This window comes from Symphalangus syndactylus, chromosome 17 (assembly GCF_028878055.3).
Source record: "Symphalangus syndactylus isolate Jambi chromosome 17, NHGRI_mSymSyn1-v2.1_pri, whole genome shotgun sequence".
Classification (NCBI taxonomy): Eukaryota; Metazoa; Chordata; class Mammalia; order Primates; family Hylobatidae; genus Symphalangus; species Symphalangus syndactylus.
In genome coordinates, this window is record NC_072439.2 from 53,039,849 (window position 1) to 53,063,358 (window position 23,510).

A 23,510-nucleotide genomic window follows, 5' to 3' on the forward strand; every position below is an offset into this window, starting at 1 on the left:
AAAATAGAAGTTAAATAACTTCCCTAGAGGTACTTCATGAACTGTGGACATTCCCAGAGGTTCTGAGAGATCTTACTGGCGGAATGTGATGAGTAAGTGAAAGAATATTGTTAGGGGAATTATGTTAGCATTCTTATTTGACACCATGTTTCTCCAAAAAGACTAATAAATAAACCCTTCTGACAAAAACAATTCAATAATATATGCCCCAATATTTTCCAGGGAGAATATAGTTAAACATGAACGATTTAAAAATGAAGACAACCTCAAATTATTTTTAGCAATTTTGTATAGGGATAATGAATAGTTTGTTGTACCGTAATATATTTAGTGGGCACTCATCTAATACTGTGCAGTTTATAATTCACATGAATAATGTTTTTCAGGGGTGTTTTTGAAATCCTTTGAGTTGTTCTGGGGGAGTTTTTTCCAACTTTTAGAAATTATATTCACCTAAGATGCATAGTCCCTTAAATAAGTACAGACATATCAATTAATTTTACATGTTTTACCTGAGCACTTAAATGCTAATAAAAAATTAACAAATTCATGATCTGTTATGACTATACTTCTGTAATTAACTTTGTTATTTATTTTTAATCTGTAGAGATGTGGTGAATCAGAAGTCTTAGATGAGAAGGAGTCTATTTCTTCATCCTCTCTTGCTGGATCCAGTTTGCCTGTTTTCCAGAATGTGCTGTTAAGGTTTTTAGATACACAGGCCCCCTCTTTGTGTAAGTAGAGAAAGCTCCTTGCCTCTAGATCTTAAATAAGGGATTGATCTTTTTTTTTTTTTTCTGATTCCTTTTTTAAAAATTTAGATCTTATTTAATATTCTTGGCACTGAATATAATGTATGTTTTACTGAGCAAAATTTTGTGGCATGTTTTTTAATGGAGACTTTTAGGCAATTTTAAAATCAGTCAAGCTTCAAAGACTTTAAAATAATTTTTAAAAGTCACCTCACTCCTTCATGTAAGGAAGTAAGGTCTTGTGACATTTGTCTGTGTATTGATTGTGATTTGGAATTTTCTCTTTTTTAGTAGTTTTCTATATTTCTGATTTTCTAGTTCCTGCTCTTAAACATGGGGGTGGGGGGAATCAAGCAACGGTACTCTATAGCCAGAGACATGGTACAAGGAAGTAATTTATAAATGCCTGGCTGCTTCACTATACTCTCTGGGATGTTTATGTCATCTCAAGCCCTTTTTTTTGCCTTTATAGTGAGGAGTTGAGGGTTTCTGAAATAGTCACCCAGTGGGTTCAGACTGTGGGTGAACGCTTTTGAAATATTTTGTGAGCTATGTAGGCTTGAAATTATTCTGAGATTTTCATATGACAAAATGCAACAGGGAGGATCTTAAGGTAACAGAAAAATGGCAAAAAGTCAAAAGCAATAGAAAGGAGGAGAAAAAGGTTGAGGAAGTGGAAGATGCTTGTGAAGAAAGAGGTAAAGTAACAACAAACAGTACTTTTCTGAGTCCTCTGAGGAGGGGCCTCATTTTGGTTTGAGTGAGACCTGCAGGTGAGGTTCTTTGAGACAAGGGGCTCTCTCAGTTATTTGGTGGCTTTTAGGCTAGAAGGAGAGCAAGTGCTGGAGCTAATCTAGTGGTTGGAATATAGGGAGGAGTAATTCATGGAAAAGGAAGCAGAAAAGTGAAAGGACGGAAGAGATCCCTGATAGCAGAAAATATATTGTCAGGCATGAAGTTAGCAGTTCTAACTTACCTTGTACCCTGGGGGAGACAGACATTTGCCCTTTGCTTCCCTCGTTTCTTCCCCATTCTTGTTCTCTCTTTAGGAAAAACTCCTTACTCCTGTGTTTTTGCTAGTTCGTCTCATTTACTCTCTGTCAGAAAAAGCTGATCTGTTCTCTGAGAGGGGCTGCTCATCACTGAGTTTGGTAGTGAGCAAGAGGAAACATTTAGGTTCAGGGTTTAGGGAAATGAGCTTAATGTTCCTTGGGTAAATGTGTCTCCTATTGGTGTTTGTGAATGTGATGGTACCAAGGATTGAGCTTTGCAGGTTCATCTTACAAATTTTGAATCTTATTTTAAAGGTGTAGTCACAAAACTTTAGAGTGCAGTGACAATATTGAAAGTCATAATGTGAGTTAAATAGGCTAGTTATGAATAAAAATAATCTGCAGAGCTCCATGTTTGTGTTCTTTTTATTCAGTTGTTCCTTTTTCTTTTCAGTGGATCCTGCTTACATTTTTTTCAAACACCATTTAAATTGTGGTTCAATTGTAAAATCTCCTTTGAAAATGTGCACCCATATTCTCACAACTGCACAGATACACTCAAGCTAGAAAAAGCAGTCATGAACTGTTTTATTAGTAAAACCAGAGGACAGCAGTCTAGTCCTGCTGTCTTTTTTTCTGATCCTGAAATTTTGCTTTTTTGCATTAGTACTTGAATGGCTATTAAGGACTACTATCTTTTTTTTTTTTTTTGAGATGGAGTTTCGCTCTTGTCGCCTAGGCTGGAGTACAGTGGTGCGATCTTGGCTCACTGCAACCTCCGCCTCCTGGGTTCAAGCGATTCTCCTGCCTCAGCCTCCCGAGTAGCTGGGCTTGCAGGCACCCGCCACCATGCCCAGCTAATTTTTGTATTTTTGGTAGAGACGAGGTTTCACCATATTGGCCAAGCTGGTCTCGAACTCCTGACCTCAGGGGATCTGTCCGCCTCAGCCTCCCAAAGTGCTGGGATTACAGTGTGAGTCACTGCGCCCAGCCAGGACTACTATCTTTAAACTTGTAATCATGTTTACCATACTGGATATTTTTCAGTTATGGTGGGACAATCAAAACCTGCCTGTCAGTTCTGCCCAAAATGCTAGTGCCTCAGTAAATCTTCTAATAGATCTTTTTTTCCCCCAAAAAAGATTGTGAAAAGTAATGAAAATATTAAGCCTTAGTAATTAGTTTTTTTCTACCATCTTCTCAAGGAATTCTTGATTGAATTTGTTTCTCTATAGCGGACCCAAACAGTGAATGTGAAAAGGTGGAATTTGTGAACCTGGTGCTGCTCTTCTGCGAGTTCATCCGCCATGACGTCTTCTCCCATGACGCATACATGTGTACCCTCATATCTCGAGGAGATTTGTCAGTCACTGCCTCAACCCGGCCGCGGTCACCAGTAGGGGAAAATGCAGACGAACACTATTCAAAGGACCATGATGTGAAAATGGAGGTATGGCCCTGGATATGATGCCCCACTCCCGCAGAAACTAAACTCTACTGGGAAACATGTTCAAATGGGTCATGTAGTGGTAGAAGAGTGATGGCTTTTTGTTGTATTCTTTTGCCCCAGTGGTTATTTATCTCTACTTCTCAAGTGGGGAAGATATTTACACCGTAGCTTCTTATGTCTTCCAGAATTTCCCTTTGGATACTATAAAACTGGGATGAAAATAATCTGACAGGCCGTAACATTTTTCATAGGGTTGGAATTATATGCTTTCAGTTCTAGATGTTTCTAATCTCTTGTTTTTCTTTAACATTGTATCTCAAAACTGGACTTGTTTTGACCTTTAAGTGTCAGCTGAGTTTTCATTCTAAGAATCATCTTTTCCCTAATGTATCATTCATTACTTATATCACTCTTTTATTCATAATGGGAAATTCTTTGTTAGTCACAACACATATTTTTATTTTAGTTAATTAAAAGTTTAATCTCTATTTCTCAAATGTTATAGAAGTGTCCTTTTCAACAAATTATTTTATGCTATGAGTGTGACTTTATAATTTTCTGCCAAATTCTGGTATTTTGGATATTGTTCCAGATACTGAAATTTTCAAGGCAAAAAAGATGGAGGCGGTGATAGGAAGTTGTAGAAAATGACGAGAACTTGTGACAATTGCTTAAAAACTGACAGTTTAGGCTGGGCACGGTGACTGATGCCTGTAATCCCAGCACTTTGGGAGACTGAGGTGGGCAGATCACCTGAAGTTGGGAGTTTGAGGCCAACATGGAGAAACCCTGTCTGTACCAAAAATACAAAATTAGCCGGGCGTGGTGGCATATGCCTGTAGTCCCAGCTACTCGGGAGGCTGAGGCAGGAGAATTGCTTGAACCCGGGAGGTGGAGGTTGCAGTGAGCCAAGATTGCGCCATTGCACTTCAGCCTGGGCAACAAGAGCAAAACTGTCTCAAAAAAAAAAAAAAACAAAAAAAAAACAACCTTACAGTTTAGGCATATACCATTATTTTTTAAAACAGTAGCTATACTTATAATTAAAAACCTGGTGTTAGAATTGCAAACATGGATTCATAGTTCATACTTTTAAGGTTTGTTTTCAAAATGGTGTTGGGTTAAAAATATTTAAACACTTTTCTTAATTTATTGACAGTAGCAATTACAGGGCTAAAAATTGAAGTTCCTTTACCTGTTTACATGTTTTCTATCCTCCTGCTTTTTCTTCTCTATTCTATAGATATTAATGTGTCTTATATTTCAGATATAGTCTTATATTTTTCTTAATAAGAAGAGTTGATTAAAGTATGTGATGGGAAATAGCCCAAGGAAGGAAATTGTGGATGCTTGTTTTTAATCCGGATGTTTGTGTGCTCTTCTCTTAAAATACCATGGAAGTTAAATTTTCTCATGATGAGGGAAAAAAATGTGACTGTTCAAACCAAGGCATGTCTTAAAGCTTCCTTCAGTTTGCGGGGAAGAAAACAATACGGGGAACAAAAGACAGAGATGGTTAAAAATCCCACTATCATGTTTTAGCTTCAGTTTCTTGATGAACTCCAAAACTTACAATGTTACTTTCTTTCTCTGGCGATTATCAGGAACAGAGTATTATGGCGCATATGGGCATTGACTCAGGAACCACTAACATTTTTGATGAAGTAGACAAGAGTGACTTTAAAACTGACTTTGGTTCGGAATTTCCAGTAGGTTCAATCTTTGATTCTTATTGACAATTAAGAATTAACCCGCTCCCATCCTAGCCTGTCTCGATCCTTCTGTGTTCTCAGAATGACCTGCACATTTGTGATATGTAATCTTGCCATATTCCTTCTTTGGTACAATTATCATCTGACACAATCGGGTCATCCTCAGTTTTGGTTGCATGGCCTACTCTGTAAATTCTAACACTCCTGTCCTCCTAGTTGGCTGTCTAACTTTTTTGTTCATTTTGAGCTCATCATCATCTCATTAATGCGTGAATGTAGTTTCACCATGACAGTCCGTGTTGATTTGCTATGTATATCTTCAGCTTCTGTGTATAGCTTTGGTGGCTTTGGGCTTATTATACATTCTTCTACTTTATTTCAATATAATTATAATGTGTTCTTCCTCGTGAATCACAATATATAACTTTAAAAAAATATTGTTTGGAGTACAGACCGAAACGTTTATGTCTATTATTCGTTAGTCTTACTAGGTTATTATTATGTATATGTTTCTGTAGGAAATGTAGCCCTATGAGGAAAACACCCGTAATTCTGCTTTTATCTTTAGCTTTGCAGGTAGTGTAGACACATTTCTTATGTGTGTGGTTGTCATTTTCTCATCTAGAAAATGGAGGGTGATGCTCACAGATTCATACTGATCTGAATATGAATTTTGTGGAAATTAACAAAATTTCTTCATATTTTTTTGCCAAGTGGTTAAGTGGGAAAAGGTGTATAAGTGTCTTATGTCTGTGTTTTGGTATGTAGCACTGTGGTTTGGTTTTGCTGTCTTTCATTTACAATCTCCAACATTTGTTTTACATGACTTAGATTTTTTCTCCTATGCCTGGAGAATCCTGTGAGAATGCCAACACTTCCTTGGGCAGAAGAATGTCAGTTAATTGTGAGAAGTTGGTGAAGAGGGAAAAGCCAAGGGAATTAATTTTTCCATCTAATTACGACCTCCTTCGCCACTTACAGTATGCAACACATTTTCCTATACCTCTGGTAAGTCATTGCTTCAGTTAATCTAAACCCTGATTATTTTATTATAAGATCAATAACTGTTAAACATCAGATTATTCAACTGTTTTCTTGACTAATACATAATGATAGCAGGTGAGTTTTTTGCATTTGCTCCTGCTTCTGTTCTAATTCTGATCTTAAGCTTATGTACTGATGCTGTCCAAATTTGTAGTGATATTAGTGGCTAATTAGATTTAGAAAATGAAATTTTCTATATTAGTATCCTTTTATTAAAGAGCATTGGAGTCACTGCAGGTGATATCTAAATGTGCTTTTTTTCTTTTGTTGTTTTTTTTTTTTTTTTTTTTTTTGAGACGGAGTTTGGCTCCTGTTGCCCAGGCTGGAGTACAGTGGCACGATCTTGGCTCACGACAACCTCCACCTCCCAGGTTCAAGTGATTCTTTTGCCTCAGCCTCCCGAGTAGCTGGGATTACAGGCACCCGCCACAATGCCTGGCTAATTTTTTGTATTTTTAGTAGAGACAGGGTTTCACCATTTTGGGCAGGCTGGTCTCGAGCTCTTGACCTCAGGTGATCCGTCCACCTAGGCCTCTCAAAGTGCTGGGATTGCAGGCGTGAGCCATAGTGCCAGGCGTAAATGTGTTTTAATTTGAAAGTAAATTTACTGAGTAGATTTTATGTGCACTGTATTATGGTAGGTACTTCTAGTCAGTAAGAGTTTTGAGGCATAGGAAAGACGGGAGACAAATGTCAGTAAGAATTTTGAGGCATAGGAAAGACAGGAGACAAACATCTATAAATGGCAAGCACTCAAATACGTGCAATAATTGAGTAAAAACTCAAATTCTCACTGGAAGGTGAGCCAGTTGACATTTCTGGGCCCCTTCCACTCTCAAAGAATGAGTATTGGAGAGAACAAGAGCGTTTTAGTTGAAAAATTGGGTAAGACTTCATAGAGGCTTGTACAAGATAGGCTCAGATTTGGACTGGTTGAATTTAAGAATTGTATAGCAAATGGGAAATGCTTGGCAGGAAACTTACCATTTGAATCTTAGCAAAGTGATGTGCTTTATTCTAAAGGGTAACAAAATTGGTTTCTTAATATTAGAAATAAAAATTGGGTCAAAATTTGAAAAAAGAGTTTATTCTTGGATTCACTAACTTTTTTTCTGGATTTTTATTTTAAGTACAATTTCAGTGAGTCATTTTTTTCATTGAGTGTTACTTTTACATATAAAAAGCGTAATTGGGCCGGGCGCAGTGGCTCACGCCTGTAATGCCAGCACTTTGGGAGGCCGAGGTGGGCGGATCATGAGGTCAGGAGATCAGTACCATCCTGGCTAACATGGTGAAACCCCATATCTACTAAAAATACAAAAAATTAGCCAGGCGTGGTGATGGGCGCCTGTAGTCCCAGCTACTTGGGAGGCTGAGGCAGGAGAATGGCGTGAACCTGGGAGGCGGAGCTTGCAGTGAGCTGAGATTGCTCCACTACACTCCAGCCTGGGCAACAGAGCGAGACTCTGTCTCAAAAAAAAAAGAAAAAGTAATTGTAGGTGTGTTATGTTACTTTCTGGGTGTCTTCTAGGAGTTTTGATCTGCAAAACTAAGTATTCTGTTATTGATTTATTTATTTATTTTGGTATTTTGGAATATCTCCTGAAATGACTTTCAAAATTACCAAACCCATACATTTTTTTCTTATGACAGTTAATATCTCTTTTTTTTGTAATTTTTCTATGTCCAGGGCCATTTCAAAACTTGTCAAATTATCAAACCCATATTTTTTTCCTTATTACAATTAATCCATTTTTTGTTAATTTTTCTGTGTCCAGGGATATGTCAAAACTTGCCAAAGTTTTTTCTCATTTATCACTGCCTGAATAGTATCTATACTTTTCAACTGTTGCCTATGGACATTATTCATTTACAATATAGTGGAATAATCTCACAGTTTATTTAGGGGAGCAGAAAGGGTAGCCTTATATTTTAGAGATATATCCTGAAGAATTTATAGATGAGCTATCATGATGTCTGGGATTTGTTTTTAAAATATTCAGGGTAAAAAAGGGAGATGATATTAACGTCCGGAGTTTATTTACTAGTAATATGCCAATGTTAACTTCTTAGTTTCAACAAATGTACTGTGGTTCTCTTAAGTCATTTACATTAGAGGAAACTGGCTGAATGGCGTATGGAACTCTCTGTACTATTTTGCAACTTCTCTGTAAATCGGAAATTAATAAAAAGTTTACTTGAAAGAATTAAGGGGGGTGAGAAATTAAGCAAAGATGGCAAAATGTTGAAAGTGGTTGAAACTGGTTGAATGGTTGAGGGTTATGTGTTCCTTTCTTGGGTAAACAGAGCTTTGCATGTCTCTCTCCCAGGTGTCTGGGTGTCAGAGCTGGACACTAAGCCTCAGCTTCTTTATTCTGTTGTTCCTGTGACCTTGGTTTTACAGCCTTTCCCTGCATTTAACATTCTACTTCCTTGGAAGAAAGAGCTTAAATGATTTCCAGTGACCATGTGTCATAATGAATCATGAGATAATTTAACTATAACAATTCATGAAAGAACTGCTAGACAATTGATAGTGTAGGATACATTGTTTAATAGCCTTCCACCACTGGTTGCCCTTAACTCCCTGTTACCATGAGTTCAATTCAGAAGAAGCCAAAGGATATGCTAATATAACACTGACTTTAGGAATGCTACTGTTTTTTTTTTTCCCTTAATAAAAAGAGAAAATCTGACTAGCTTCTCATTGCATGTGAGGAAACTATAAAAATATGGTTAAGAAAAGTGTTTTCCATCTCCCCATCTCTCCTATGGGGCCGTACTAAATGAAGACCAAGGAGAAGAGGACTAAAGGGGGCTTGACCAAAGATTCAGAAAAATAAAGTAGTTTCATGATGCTATTCTGTGAATAATACTTGATCTGTCCATTAGTGAACCATGTTTCCTAGACTACCAGCAAACACAGGTTCTAGTGGATAGGCATTCTGCCAGCCTGCCACTGAGGTAAGTCATTTACACTGTGTCAGATGTGTGAGGCTGCTGGAGTTTGTCATTACCATTAGCTAGCTAGAATTGTATAGCATTATCTTGTTGTACGTTTTATAATAGGCACTTCATGCATTTTCTCATTTATTATTCACTGCAGAGTCAGAATATATTTATGGAATTGTAGATAGGATTTTCAAGCTTTAGAAAATAATTTGTGAAATGCAAAAATGAGTTTGGAATCAAAGTTGTTTTCCTAGCTTCCAGGAACACCATTTCTTCATCATTGCAGCTAATGCAAATGGATTTACCAGCTATTTTTATATGGGCTTATTTTACTAATGGAATAAAAAACACAAAGCCATCATGTATGCTTATCTGGATTTTTCCAGTATTCTTTTTCCTAATAAGTCTTTTATTTAATGCTGTATATTCTTTCTGCATCACCAGCAGTGGAGAGAATTTGATCAGAGTTGTGACTCTGAGAGCTGGAGTCAACTTATACTTTATTGTTATTTATTTATTTATTTGAGATAGAGTCTCACTCTTTTTGCCCAGGCTGGAGTGCAGTGGTGCAATCTCAGCTCACTGCAACCTCTGCCTCCCAGGTTCAAATGATTCTCCTGCCTCAGCCTCCCAAGTAGCTGAGATTACAGGTGTGCACTATCACACCAGGCTAAATTTTGTATTTTTAGTAGAGACGGGGTTTCACCATGTTGGCCAGGCTAATCTCTAACCTTTGACCTGAGATCCGCCCACCTCAGCCTCCCAAAGTGTGTGAGCCACCACGCCCGGCTGGAGTCACCTATACTTTAAACTGGGGCCCTACATGGAGTCAGGCTCATCTTTCTGGACCTGGGTGGCACTGAGTAGCTCAGCCCATGCTACATTCCTAACATGGCCTTGCTATGTGAAGTCAGTGTATCTATTTTATAAAGACCATCTGACTGGTGCTGTTTTACCATTGATGTGCTATCGATGTGATTTTCTAGTTCCAAAACACTAGTTTCAGTAGTTAGTATAACTTAACAACTCCCTCTGAAATGTTATAGGGCCTCTGTGTTTCATGTTACTTCAAAGTAGAAATGAGAAGTCACTAAATGTATTATTACTAACATCAGGAAGCCTTTATTATAACCTACAGATAGAATATAAGTACAAATAATACATTAAAGATTGTCTATATTTTTCAAGCCTTTTTATAAATAAAAGCTTTTGGTTATTGTGTTAGAAAAAAATTCGACATTAAAAATTGGAGGAGTAATGAGCTGAAAGATTACCATGTTTTGAAGTGATGGATTAGAAATAAAATAGGCACAAGTTGTTTTATGTAAGCTGCATTTTTTAAAAGTAATCTGAAAGGCTTTAAAATTATGTTGCTGGTGGGGTTTCTGGTAACTTACATGGAAATTATTTTTTATATTTTTATCAAGAAGTCAGTTCCAGGCATTTAAATGAATAGCTCATGAATACCTTTGGGTCTATGTCATGGACCTCTTTTGGATTTCAAGGATATTGCAGGACTTTACATTCATTCAATGAGACTCTTTAGTTTTTTGTACAAATATTTGGGTTAATGAGTAGCAGCAAGCCTAACAATAAAGCTTGACTTGCATTTAGAAACAGGATTTCTAAGTAAACCTGTCCATATTTGCTAGCTAACTGTATTTTTTCGTACTCAGTTTTTTTTTTCTCTTTCAAAGTTGTAATTAACTTTATGGTCCTGTAAGGCCAGAATTGGTAGCACAAAAAATCATGTCTTTTATGCATTATTTTCACATCTTAATTTTTCTTTCTGAGCCTTGGTCTCTTTAGGTGAGGCAAAAGTCTCAGTGACCTTTGAGCGGAATGCTTTCGAGAGATGATAGTACAGGATAGGATCAAAGCACAGGTTCGACACAGCCAGGAGCAGTGTAGCCTCTTTGGCTTTGAAGAGTGAAATCCTAGTTGAGCAATCAGTTATAACTTCTGTCTGGCTGAGGGTGTATGGGATTCGGACAATGTGGTAAGGAACGAAGCATATGATGTAGCCCGTGGTCACTAAAAGTATGTTGATGAGAGCCTTTTTCACATTTGGGTAATTTTCATTATCTTTGTTTCTGTAGAGCTGTCGAATTACAAGGCAATTGGATATTAAAATGATGGTTGAGAAATTTAAAAATATTGCTACACATATGAAATTTGTCAGCAAATGCCAACTTCTTCCAAATTCCTTTTTAAACTCCATACAACCCACATTTGACTTTTCCTTGATGTCTTTGATGGGAATCATCATATTTGGCACCATTATGAGAAGGACCATTAGCCACACAACGGTTGATATCATTTTGGCAAATCCAGGTTCTTGTATTCGGTAGATCTTGCAGCTGTGTGTCAGCTGAAGACAGCGGTCAATGCTGACAAATGCTAAGAAGATAACTGATAAATACATGTTGATATAGATGAGGCAGGCTGTTACTTGGCAGTGGAATATCTTCAGCTTCCAAGGTGCCACACCCAAGTCAACAACAATTTTCACCGGTAATGCCAGAGTAAGCAGGAAATCGGCTGTAAGCAAATTAATTAAGTAGATGCTCACACACCTGTGATTCGTATTCTTCTGTATAAAAGCCCAGGTTGCAAAACAACTTCCAATAATTCCAACAAGGAAAACTAAATAAAAAAAATACGTGAATGGCTCCAGATCTTTATAAACTGGGCAGAAGAACGAACTGTTTGTCATCTTGAGGGAAAGTAAGGATGACTGCTTATTGAAAAGAAAAAATTTCTAAGACTCTGTAAAAGAAACAGGGAAAGGGAGGTTAGTAATTAAAATTAGCAACTATTTTCTTTAAAAGACATTTGTCTTCACAATACCATTGTCTTTCTAGTTCTTAGAATGTTATTGGTGAACTTACCAGACCATGTGGCCTGGTGAGAACATACTAGATTGTGAAGATGCCTGGGTTTTCCATTGTCTGATTTTGTGACTTTCAGGAAATCCCATGCAGTTTGCTTTTGTTAGGGATATTTTCAACCTCAGGTTTTTCCATTCTGGTAGTTCTTATTACCAGTTGGGTTGGAAGTTAGTTTGCAGAGGAGATAAGTGAACCGAGATTCTGAGAAGTAGAAAGAGGAAACTAGGGTTGTGGTTGAGCATGAAGAGCTTTCAATGAGGCCTTCTGGTGTTTTTCTTGTTTTAGTGTTTTGTTTTCCATAGATTCATGTGGCTCCTAAGGCTGGGAGAACCCAGGCTAACGGGGGAAGTAAGGAGTTGATGGAAAATCTCCAGCCTGGTCATGAGACTGTCTCAAAAACAAACAGAAAAAAAAAAACAAAAACAAACAAACAAAAAAAACCACAACTACCACAACATGGATGTATGTTCATTGGTTACAAAATCCTTAGAGAAAGATTTATTTATATTAGTATCAAAACATCTGACTTCAACACTTGAGTCGCTTTTTTTTCTTTCATTGTGGGTTTTGACGCAGTTAAAAGCCCAGAAGCATAAGACATACCCTTAAAACTACTGTGATCACCACTGATAATGACAATGAAATCTTGTCATGTCCCTCCCAAATCTGGAACATTGAGCGGGTTTGTAAGCACAAGTTAAACTGATAGGGCTCCCTTTGACCTGGTCTATTCAAACTGACATGCTTAGAGCTAAGGGTACATTAGTAACCTTTCTGGTGCTGCCTGTTGGTGCGGGTCCCCCTTTTGCATTTTAAACAATGTTCTTTTGTTTTAAAGACCTGAAGATTATTTTTGTATTTTAGCAAGGAAACATTTTATATTATAATACAACCTTTTTAAAAGAAGCAAGTAGTAAGTTATAGTGACCAACATAGAAGGCCAGATCAGCTACTCTGTAAGTACCCTTTAATAAGAGAATAAAACTTCTGACATCTTGTTAAATTTTAATTTCCCCAATTAGTTAATGATCCTTTGTGTGCATTTGTAATGAAATAATATATGCAAACAGATGAATAAGGCAGATGTACACAAAGCTTTCTAAATTCAAGTGCTGCTTAAAGGCTACATGCCCTTTCTCTTTCCCTACCTGAGTTAGCACGTTAGAGTCCATGAATAATGTCATTCTTTACCAAACTCGATGAAAATAAGCAGTTGGTTTGTATCTGGCATTATGCTAAATACTTTACATGTACTTATTTAACTTCTTGTCATTTCCATAAGCTAGGTGTTGTTATTGTCCCTGCTTTACAGATGAGGAAATTGAGGCATAGTGGGGTTACTTACCCAAGGTTGTGTAGCTGGTAAGATATAAAGCCAGGATTCCAACTCAGTCAGTCTGATCTCAGAATCACATTCAAAACCACTCCAAAACACTGCCTCAATAATAATAGTAAGATGATGATAGAAATGATAATGATTATTATTGTATCTGCCAGTCTTTACTAAGGGCTTACTGTGTGGGCAGGAACTATGTTCTAAACAATTTTTATGTAATAAAGCTGAAATAAACTATTCCTTTTTAACTTTTTACCAAAATACTAAGAATATAAGTTTAGGCTTTTCATATATTTTGATGTTTTATGCATACAGCCACGCACACGCATGCCGTACACACACACACACTCTCTCTCTCTCTCACTCACACGCACATTTAAAAACGAAACCTAGGCCCTATCCAATAAGTTTAAACCAACTTTGCACTCAAAGCTTCCACAGCCTAGTTTCTCTCTGCCATCTCAACTTACATCCCAGATTAAGACTGGGATTGGTGGGATCTCTACTGTTCTGTGTACAGTTCCTTCCTGCCTTTATATTTTTGCATGTGATAGAAATTTTGGAGTCATAGGATTTTAAGGATGGATGGAAACTTTATCGATAGCCTGTAGTCTAATCCCCAAGTCAGTTGAGGAGACTGAGGGCTGGCACTAGTGTGTTCCTCAAGCTTTCACAGCATGTTCAGGCAGGACTAAGATCTGCTCTTATTGGTCATCTTCTAAGCTCTCTGCGTTTATCCTTCCTATTCCTGAATCCTGCTTATTCCAGAGCTTTAAGGAAGCTCCTCACATCTGAAAGCTACTCCAGGCTTGACCGATGTCCTTGGCGACCATGAATTTGGATAGTTACCATTTATTTGTACTTTGGAATTTTGAACATACTTTTCTTCTTTATGTGAAAAACTAGTAATCGTGTGTGTTGATATAGTGTCACATCTTTGCTTATTGTTACTTTCTAAGGCCCTAGGATTTTGGCTTATGCACTTTTATTTCAAATATTACGTAATAATGGTAACATAATGTGTTTCTTTAAGTGCTCCATTGCTTGCACAATTATAAAATAAGACTATTGTATCAATGAGACTTATACAGTAAAGAGAAGAATTAGAGTAATTTCTTTTGATTAATTTTCTCTGTAGCTAGAACTGACGATATATACCATACGTGAAAAATTTATTTGAAATGAGTAACTAATCATTCAGTAATTCTCAAGAATCATGGAGCATCTCACATTTCTCACATTTGCGTTCATGAACTTTTGTCTAAATTGCAGTGAAAAACAAATCTGTTTATTTAAAATTTTTGCTTATGTAAATTAGAGGTTAAACTATTGTATAATAACATCCTGTGTTCTGTGTCACAAGTTTGAGAACTAAGTGCTTAATAAATATTTTATCAGACAGTTACTTACCGGTGAAAATGTGAGATACTCTGAAGTAGTCCAGCAACAACAATACAAGATTTTAACTGTCTCTGTAGTTTGGATAGAGTGCCCATTGCTTAGAAAACAAATAAACTGTCTGGGCACAGTGGCTCATGCCTGTAATCCCAGCACTTTGGGAGGCCGAGGCTGGTGGATCACTTGAGGTCAAGGGTTCAAGACCAGCCTGGCCAACATGGTGAAACCCTGTCTCTACTAAAAATACAAAAATTAGCCAACGCGGTGGCAGGCACCTGTAATCCCAGCTACTCAGGAGGCTAAGGCAGGAGAATCGTTTGAACCTGGGATGTGGAGGTTGAAGTGAGCGGAGATCGCACCACTGCACTCCAGCCTGGGTGAAAAAGCGAGACCCCTCAAAAACAAAACAAAACAAAACAAAATAAAGCTTATTAGATTTTCTATGGGAATCACAGTGGAATCTTCTTGAAATCACCTATTGTAATGTTTGTAGAGGAAAGTCATCTAAAGGCCTGTTGTTCCCTGTTGTGAAGATCTACAACATGGCCTCTATCCCCACCCAGTTATAAGATTGAGTTACTGAATAGTTATTCTCACTTAGGTATTCAGTCTGGTGTCAATTATCCTATCTTTTGGAGACAGATGAATGGGTTCATCAGATATAAGAAAATTATAGTGTCATTCACAGCTAGGACCTATTTAGAGATTAAAAATCGATGCTTTTTTATACAGCTTGGCTTTTTCTACTTATAAGCCTTAAATACTGAAAAATCACAATTTTGTTTTCCATGGAAAAGCATTTGAATATATTAAGTGTTTAAAAAGACATACCTGGGGCTATCTTCTGTGAGCCTCAGCAGGCCTTGCTGCAAGTCTTCAGAGAAGCATGAGCTGTTTGGTTAGCCGCAGCAGTAGCAGCACCATTGCAGGCTGCTGGCTTTACTAAAAATTTCCTTTCCTTTTTGTGTGGTTTTAAAATGTTGCATATTGACGTAGATGAAACTGTGGTTTGCAAGTAGTTTAACTTTATGAAAGTCTCCTAAAGAAGTTTTTTTCGTATATACAATTTCATGTATGCTTTCTTAAGCAATTTGCTTGTCATATTTTTTAGAGAAAAGATCTTCATTTGTCTATTTTAGTACCTAGCCTTTTTTTTTTAAACTATCCAAGATATGTTCTGTGTCATAATGATTTCAAAGAATATCACTGTTTATGCCTTGACGGGGATTAATAATTAAAGATATAAGGTGTTTAAGCAAATATTTCTTCAGTATACATAGTAACACAGCATTTCAAAATTAAAATTTAAAAAACAGTTGCAGTTTTTATTCCTGCTGAGACACCTATTATTAAAAAAAGAAGTAAACAAAAAGATGTGTTTTAGAGTCAGCTAATGTATATATTTTATTTATCTAATTTTGTGTTCATTATAGAAAAATCTGGAAATAGAAATAAAAAAGGAATATCATGCAGAGAGATAATTACTGTTAATATTTTTGGTAAATAAGTTTTAAATTTTTTCTATGCTTATGTATTTCCACTTAAATGTTTTTCACACTATTTTATAGTTTATAATTTTTCATTGAAGAATATATTATATATTCAATTGATGAGATTAGACTTGTAATAAGTATTTGTCTATTTGACTCAGTCTAATGAATTGAAATGGTATTTAGTAATTAATAGATTGTGTGTGAAGAAACCCTACAGTGTGTATTTAAGTTGTTGGTTAAATGTTCATTGTGTCTGTGGCAGAACCAATGTTTATTGAATGTTTGAAAAGCCTGGCATGGTGGGGGACCTAACAAACATATTTTCAAGAGTTCTGAATTTTCTGGTTCAAAGTTGATGTGTAAATGCAAAGCCATTGCCTGGTTATTTAGGGTCTGGTTTCTTCTAATGCTTCATTGGCTTGGTAGGTGCTTTGGTTTCTTTTAATAATACTTGGTCAGTTTTCTAGATAAGAAAAAAAGAAGATACCTTTCCAGGATCTAAAATTAATCCCTTGGTATTAGTTTTTAAAAAGAAAAATGTCTCAAAAGATGAAATGAGAAGTATCTAGCTAGGGAGAATTTAGGGAAGGTCTAAGGAGACTTTTGAAAAAAATGTAAAGATGCTTATGATGATATTGGTCACGTCTCAGGTAATCTGACATTCTCCCAAATTCATATAATTATTATTTTTGCCAGTGAAGACCATAAATTATAAACTAGGAGGGAAAAAGCAAATGTTTCTCAAACATTTTATGTTAAGAACCACTGTGAACTTCATCATCATAGTGCTAAGAAAGGATCTTTCTTTTAAGATGTGTATGCTTCAACATTGTACAGGACTCATTGAAGAACATACTTGTAGAAAAGATACATTTGCAGACAAGTAAGTGAGAAGTGATCAGGGTTTACATTCACTGGAGGGTAGAGGAGATGAAAGGGAGAGAATTTAGAGATGGGTGGAGTTGACTGCAAACAGTGGTGAATGATTTTACCATGGCGTGGAGAAAACTGGGATGAAAGATTTTTGACAGAGTTTCTGTTTTGCTTTTTTTCGTTAGGTCTCTTTATATGTTTACTTCCCTGGTTCACTTTAAGGTTATAGACACAATTGAAAAGTACAAACAATTGTACTTAAAAATCTACTCAGGCCACAATTTCTGTGTCTGGATTGCCAAATGTGAAAGCACCGAAGTGCCCTTGTTCTCAGAGTTCTATTTAATTTTTAGAATAGTGAGAATTAATCTTTTAATAGAGAGATGAATCATATTCCTCCTTTTGAGAATGAGCTTAGGCAACCTGGCTTTGTGTGGAAGTTTATTCACAGTGGAAATACGTGTAGTTTTCATTGTTTAATACGAGTTTCATTTGATTTTCTATAAGCCGCTTTTTTCTATCTGTTTCACTGAGGACAAGTGTTTGTGACTGTACTTAGTGTTCCGGGAAGTTGCATGTCATCGCTAATACACACCCCAGCGGGAAGAAGTGAGGTGAAGTTATTTTTCCCTTACCTTGGTCATGGCAGTACTTTTTGTTTAAGAAATAATCTATTCATTACTTATGAATATTTCATGGATATTTTGTATGTGTAAAATAAAAATTAAAGCTAAACTGTCCTCCAAGTTATGAATTGAGAAAGAAAATATTTTCTGTAGTCAACTCCCCTGTCCATACAAAATGTGCTTTTGATTTTATTGAACAGGAATACCAAACAACAGTATTTCAGTAGAAATATTTGCTTTGAATATTTAGCGTTTTTAAAATGTGCTTTTTCGGCATAGCGTGGAAACCATTTGGCTCTAATGAGGAAGGGGAAAGCGAATGTTGGGGTCGGTGTTCACTGCCACAGCCAGGCATGGGTTTGAGGACTTGTTTTTGTTAAAACAAGCCATGAGATACAGGAGATTCTGCCTCTTACAGATGGGGAAACTGTGGTGCAGAGAAATTAAGGCCCACTTAAGCCTGCACAGTTAGACCCTGGCATCCCAGCTCTTAGTTATGCTTCTTACAATGAAAGTGCTGGGGACAGTGATTACAATGGAGACCATCAGGTCAGTCCAGTGCCCCTTCCCATTTAGTATTTGTAACCATTTGAATTTGCATGCCATTGGGTGGTAGAACAGTGTACCACCATTCCTGCCTTCCTCATGGAGTTTTCAGCCTCTGGAATGTGAATTTGGGACGCTCTTACATCAAAATAGTTTACAAATGGAAGATTTTTATGAGCAGTCACTTCTGCCACAGCCTGTGCAACTCCAATTCAGCCCTCTCTCTGTAGCCGTTGTGCTTCAGCGTTATGTTTTGAAAGAAAATAATTTTTTTTTTTTTTTTTTTTGCACATAATTCTCTTTCCCACGTGGGTTAGCCCAAAGATTTTTTTCCGTGCTCTGAGATTGGTAGCTTTAAATCTGAGAGTGACTGATGTGATTAAGCAGTGTAGTTTTAAAGTGAAATATAGACATACGGTTTCCATGTTACTGTTTCTGTATTATTTTAATTCTGCCTTTTTTTTTTTTCTTTACTGAAATGGAGAATACATGTTTGGAAATGATTTGAAGGCAGATTTGTTTTTGCATATTCTTGGAATGTGAACTCAGTGAAAAGAATGGCTGGGCACATTACCCTGTCATTTCCCCTTGACAGTCCTTTTGGTTGTCTGCCTTTTTGTTGATGTTATTGCATCAACATTTCATTTTACCTTTTGGTTGTGAGGTGTGACTGCTATTTGGTCCATGGTTAAAAGATAATTTATGGAGGGGAAATTTATAATAAAGAACTTTTAAAGATTATCTTGTTTCTTTTTAGTCACTGAATTTCATGCTTTTTTTTTCCCCATTTGTTTGTTTATGGTCCATTTCTTGTGAACTTATGACTAACACATTATCTTTTTTTTTTTTTTTTTTTTTTTTTTTGGGACAGAGTCTTGCTCTGTCACCCAGGCTGGAGTGCAGTGGTGTGATCTCAGCTCACTGCAAGATCTGCCTCCCAGGTTCACGCCATTCTCCTGCCTCAGCCTCCTGAGTAGCTGGGACTACAGGCACCCACCACCACGCCCAGCTAAGTTTTTGTATTTTTAGTAGAGACGGGGTTTCACCGTGTTACCCAGGATGGTCTCGATCTCTTGACCTCGTAATCTGCCCACCTCGGCCTCCCAAAGTGCTGGGATTACAGGCGTGAGCCACCGTGCCTGACCGTGACTAACACATTTTCAAAGCAGAGAACACATTTTAAAAACTCGTTAGTTACTTTCCAGGAGAAAGTTCTTTGGAGAACATCTCCCTTTTCCTAGCCATGTGATTTTTTTTTTTTTTTTTTTTTTTTAAGACAGGGTCATCTTACGTTGTCCAGGCTGGAGTGCAGTGGTTATTCAGAGGTCTAATCATAGCTTGCTACAGTCCCAAACTCCTTGGCTCAAGCGATCCTATTGCCTCAGCCTCCTGAGTAACTAGGACTACAGGGGCACAACACTGTACCCAGCCATGTGAATATTTCTTGATCAAGTATTTATGAAAAACTATAACAGCAAATATTCATCGATTACGGGCTGCCTCCTGAGCTCTTATCCTGGAGAATATTTTATGCTTTGTAAAGGAATGATAAGGAATCTTATCACCTGCTATGTGCTGTTAGAACCTGTGGGAATCCGGGAAGTGTAATGCTCCAGACTGTGGTGGGGTGAACGGGAGCTTCTTCAGAATGAGCTGCAAGGTGGCATGCTTGGGGGATGACACAGATGATTGGAGTATGAGAAATTTTGGAGGGGACTGTCAGGCCATTTGGGGGCTTGGGTGTCTCTGTGAGGAAAAGATTGAGACCAAATCTTGGATGCTCCCTGGGATTTTAATAAAGTAAGCATTGGAGAGCTCATGGTTATACAAGGGAAGGAGCTGTCAATTCGGCAGTATTAGGTAAATCTGCCAGCATTGGAGTTTGCTTGGTTAGGAGAGAAAGTGGACGATGAGAAACCAGTTAAGGAATGATTGTAGTCATTTTAAGTGAGAAGCAATATGGATCTGAAATTACATGGGAAGGGAGGAATAGCTGAGAACCACTGCAGAAGTAAAATCACTGCAGGGTCGGGTAGAGAGGGAGGAGAGGAGACTGAGATTTTAGTCCTGGGAAAGGAAGTCTGAGGAGAGAGGCAGCTTGGTCAGATAGAAAGGCGAATTTGGCTTATTGGCTTACAAAGTTTTTATTTGATATAGCTTAGATAGATTTTTATTTTCTTCTTTTTCATTTAGGTTTTAAATGTTTCTCAGAGCTTTATCTGTCATTAACCAGGACATTCTGAATGTACTTTGTAAACACTTAAGGAGCTCTTATTTTGAATGGCCTTGATAGAAATGCTGGTTTTCTTATTTAAAATAAGACCATTTTTCTTACTTTTCACCTAACTACTTTCATACTATTAGCCAGGTAAGAACTACACTTGGCCATGACAATTTTTTTATAGTTGCTTGTTTTTCTTAACAAGAAAGTGAATTTGATGTGGAGTTGAAATTGGCTTTTATAAGGATTATATGATATCAGAGAGAGCTAGTATTCCTTTCGAAAGATAATGGTTGAAAGTACAACATAACTAACAGCTTGAAAAAAGCTGCAAGTTAAATGTAGAGACCCTTTTAGCTTAGAAAATAGAACATTGAGGCCGGGCGCTCATGCCTGTCATCTCAGCACTTTGGGGGCCGAGGTAGATGGATCACCGGAGGGCAGGAGTTCGAGACCAGCCTGGCAAACATGGTGAAACCCCATCTTTACTAAAAATACAAAACTTAGCCAGGCATGGTGGTGGGTACCGGTAATCTCAGCTACTTGGGAGGCTGAGGCAGGAGAATCGAACCCTGGAGGTGGAGGTTGCAGTGAGCTGAGATCACGCCACTGCACTTCAGCCGGGGGGACAAGAGCGAGACTCTATGTCAAAAAAAGAAAATAGAAAAATCAAGAATTTAAGTAATATGTAATATTGTATGGATATGATGAGGGCCATGTTTTCTTGGTGTTCATTTGTGTCAGGAAATGGAATGATAGGAAAGTAAGCCCTTTGTCACACACTTTTGGGGCAGGTTTAGCAGGTCATCAAATGAGGGAGGATTTGGGAGAGAAGGGAGAAGTAGTGCAGGTATAGGCTTCCCTTGCCATGCTGATACCATGGGGGTTAAGGCTGGTGACACCTGGAGGCTGATAAAGAACAAATTTACTTCCTGGTCATAAGTCCTGTATCACAGGTCCCCAAAACACATGATACAATATTTAGGAAGTGGAGTGTAGTGGCTAGTGGCTATGACTGTGACCATGAGACAAGTCATAGAATCATACAATGAACACCTTAAAAAAGTAACAAGTAGTCTTATAAGCTTTATCAGTGAGAATACCTGTCATATATTTTCCTGTTTATTGAGGTGGGCCTATTTTTATAACACCCCTTTCATACTTACACCCAACTTATATTGAAGCAGGGGGAGATAGGAATGCAGTAACATCTCATATTTCCTAAAAATCTTGAGACTGCTTTGGGGCGCACTTTTTTATTTCTTTTTTTGTAGCTGATTTACATGTAACATTTATCACATACATTTACTGCAGAGAAATTAATACGACATTTAATCATTTTGTACAAGCAGTACTATGAAGTGGTTAAAACATTTTGAAAAGTGACCTGTGGGAAAGAAAAACGACATTTTGTTAAAGTGGTTTTGTTGACGGGGATGTCTTGTCTTGAAACGGTAATCCACATGCCATTAGAGTCTGGTGGAAAATAGTGAACAAAAAGAAGTAATGGCTTTTACTGTTGAAGACCACACAGTACCAAATACACAAACCCTCACAGTGCTGCTTACCCAAAAGAAATCCCATGTCATTTTGGGGGAGTGATCTGTTATATTTGTAATTTGTATAATATTATCTCTTAATGTTACAGATATTTTTTGTATTTATTGATACTTTTTCTCCAGAGTTGAAAGATACAGATGGCAGCGATAGGGTTAAGGATAGAACACAGAACTAATGACACATACTTGACTAACATCATCAAGCAGAAGCACAGCTTTGTGTGAGGGTGTTTTCTAGAATTTCTGAACTCTTTAGATTACTCTGTTAGATAAAGCCAGTGTATCATGAGTTTCTCATTTGTAGTTGCCAAAAGAAAGAAAGAAAGAAAGAAAGAAAGAGAAAAGAAACCAACTAAAATTGGGCTTCTTGGCTGTGGGTATGGTTTTAGGTGAGGACTGATGCAGGCATTCAGGTTTGTAACCAGGACTGGGTTTGTACCATGTCTTCAGTGTGCCTTCCATGGTGTCAATTTCAACTCATAGGGTGCTCTAGGCTCTCTTCCTATGGTAGCCAGATGAAAGAAGTGCTTCTAGATTTTGTATCTTCATGGCACACCCTCCAGATTATTTTTTCAGAAGCCTAGAACTTGCTCTTATTAGGTCAAATTGGATCATGTTCCATCCCAACTTGTGGCCAGTGGAATCAGACATGCTGATTGCCTAGAGTCAATTATGGCTGGCCCCTTATGTGGGGAATGGGGTCAGCTGCATATGATAGCTGCCTGGTTGAGAACAGGACAGAATGACTTTCCCGAAGGAAAAGTTTTGCTTCTGTTTCTGGACAAAGAAGACGGAGGCTGAAGATGACCAATGAATGAGCACTAGTGATGACAACATTTTGTAAAAGACCATTGCAGGGTTAACCCACCTCAGTGGGTAGATGTCAGTGTGTAATCTTTTTATATGATTTTGATCTTTCTATGAGCTGTTTCTTGATTACTCTTATCTCAAATAATCCTTTTATAAAAACACCTTAAAACATTTTGTATAGGTAGTTGAATCACTTATGCATCAAAATGGAATGTAAGGATTCCTGTTAAAGGGAGATTTTTAGTCGTCATGAGTGACTTTTGAATATCTTTCTGTGAGATTTCTACATTCCATATGTTACAGAGTAGCCATTGGCATATTCTATCTGCAGGTATATTTTCTTTCCATTGGTGCCCCAGCAACTTAAAAACTTTGTGACTTTTCGTATCTTGAAAAATGAGGAAAAAATTGACTAGAGCTGAGAGCCCTTGGGCCTCTCTTGGCAGACAGACTCTGAGGCAGAGGCTGTCAGCACACCATCGTCATTAGCTTCCCCTGTTTCCTTACAGCTGTGTTTACAGTGCCTTCTGCAGGCACCTGAGTTGTAAGCCTCGGTGGGCACCCTGAACACTGGCGTGCCTGCACTATAGCTTTATCTACAAAAGGACCCGGCAAGTGTTCCCTGTTGCCCACCTACATTAGTGCTAGTGATTTCTGGGAAGTTGCTGGGTTAATTTATTATTGCTGGTGCTCTGCTACTTGGTTTTTAGTTGTTACTCTGGACCTGAAAGTTCTAATAGGCAGTAACTGTTACTCAACTGTTGCTTCACAATATCCTTATCTGCAATCCATGTTGTTTCCTGAAAAATATTACTTTTGCATTGCTATTCTGCTTTAGCACGTGCTTACAAAGGC

General features: G+C 37.5%; 2 protein-coding genes across 13 annotated transcripts in view; one reads left to right on the forward strand and one right to left on the reverse strand.

The window, feature by feature from the left end:
- The window catches only part of MED12L (mediator complex subunit 12L), a 344,195-nt gene that overhangs the window by 102,095 nt on the left and 218,590 nt on the right, over positions 1–23,510 (forward strand). For 5 of the 9 annotated variants that reach the window (XM_055250839.2, XM_063620245.1, XM_055250841.2 and 2 more), the window contains exons 13-16: positions 608–734; positions 2,980–3,194; positions 4,799–4,903; positions 5,738–5,914. In XM_055250839.2, coding sequence (XP_055106814.2) covers positions 608–734; positions 2,980–3,194; positions 4,799–4,903; positions 5,738–5,914 — 624 coding nt within the window. The remainder of the gene's footprint in view (positions 1–607; positions 735–2,979; positions 3,195–4,798; positions 4,904–5,737; positions 5,915–23,510) is intronic. The other 4 variants (XM_063620247.1, XM_055250842.2, XM_063620249.1 and 1 more) reach the window with 1 other exon arrangement.
- Positions 10,002–22,515, reverse strand: GPR171 (G protein-coupled receptor 171). Of its 4 annotated transcripts, XM_063620258.1 has the most exons (4): positions 19,160–22,515; positions 13,139–14,802; positions 11,794–11,994; positions 10,002–11,671 (listed from the first exon to the last, which is right to left on the reverse strand). In XM_063620258.1, exon 4 carries the CDS (start codon positions 11,616–11,618, stop codon positions 10,659–10,661), a length of 960 nt encoding a protein of 319 aa, XP_063476328.1. In that variant the 5' UTR covers positions 11,619–11,671; positions 11,794–11,994; positions 13,139–14,802; positions 19,160–22,515; the 3' UTR covers positions 10,002–10,658. The 4 variants fall into 4 exon arrangements, with proteins under 4 accessions (XP_063476328.1, XP_055107274.1, XP_055107276.1 ...); XM_055251299.2 differs by lacking the exons at positions 11,794–11,994; positions 19,160–22,515 and adding an exon at positions 15,359–15,479 and having other exon boundaries at positions 13,139–13,227; XM_055251301.2 differs by lacking the exons at positions 11,794–11,994; positions 19,160–22,515 and adding an exon at positions 15,359–15,455 and having other exon boundaries at positions 13,139–13,231.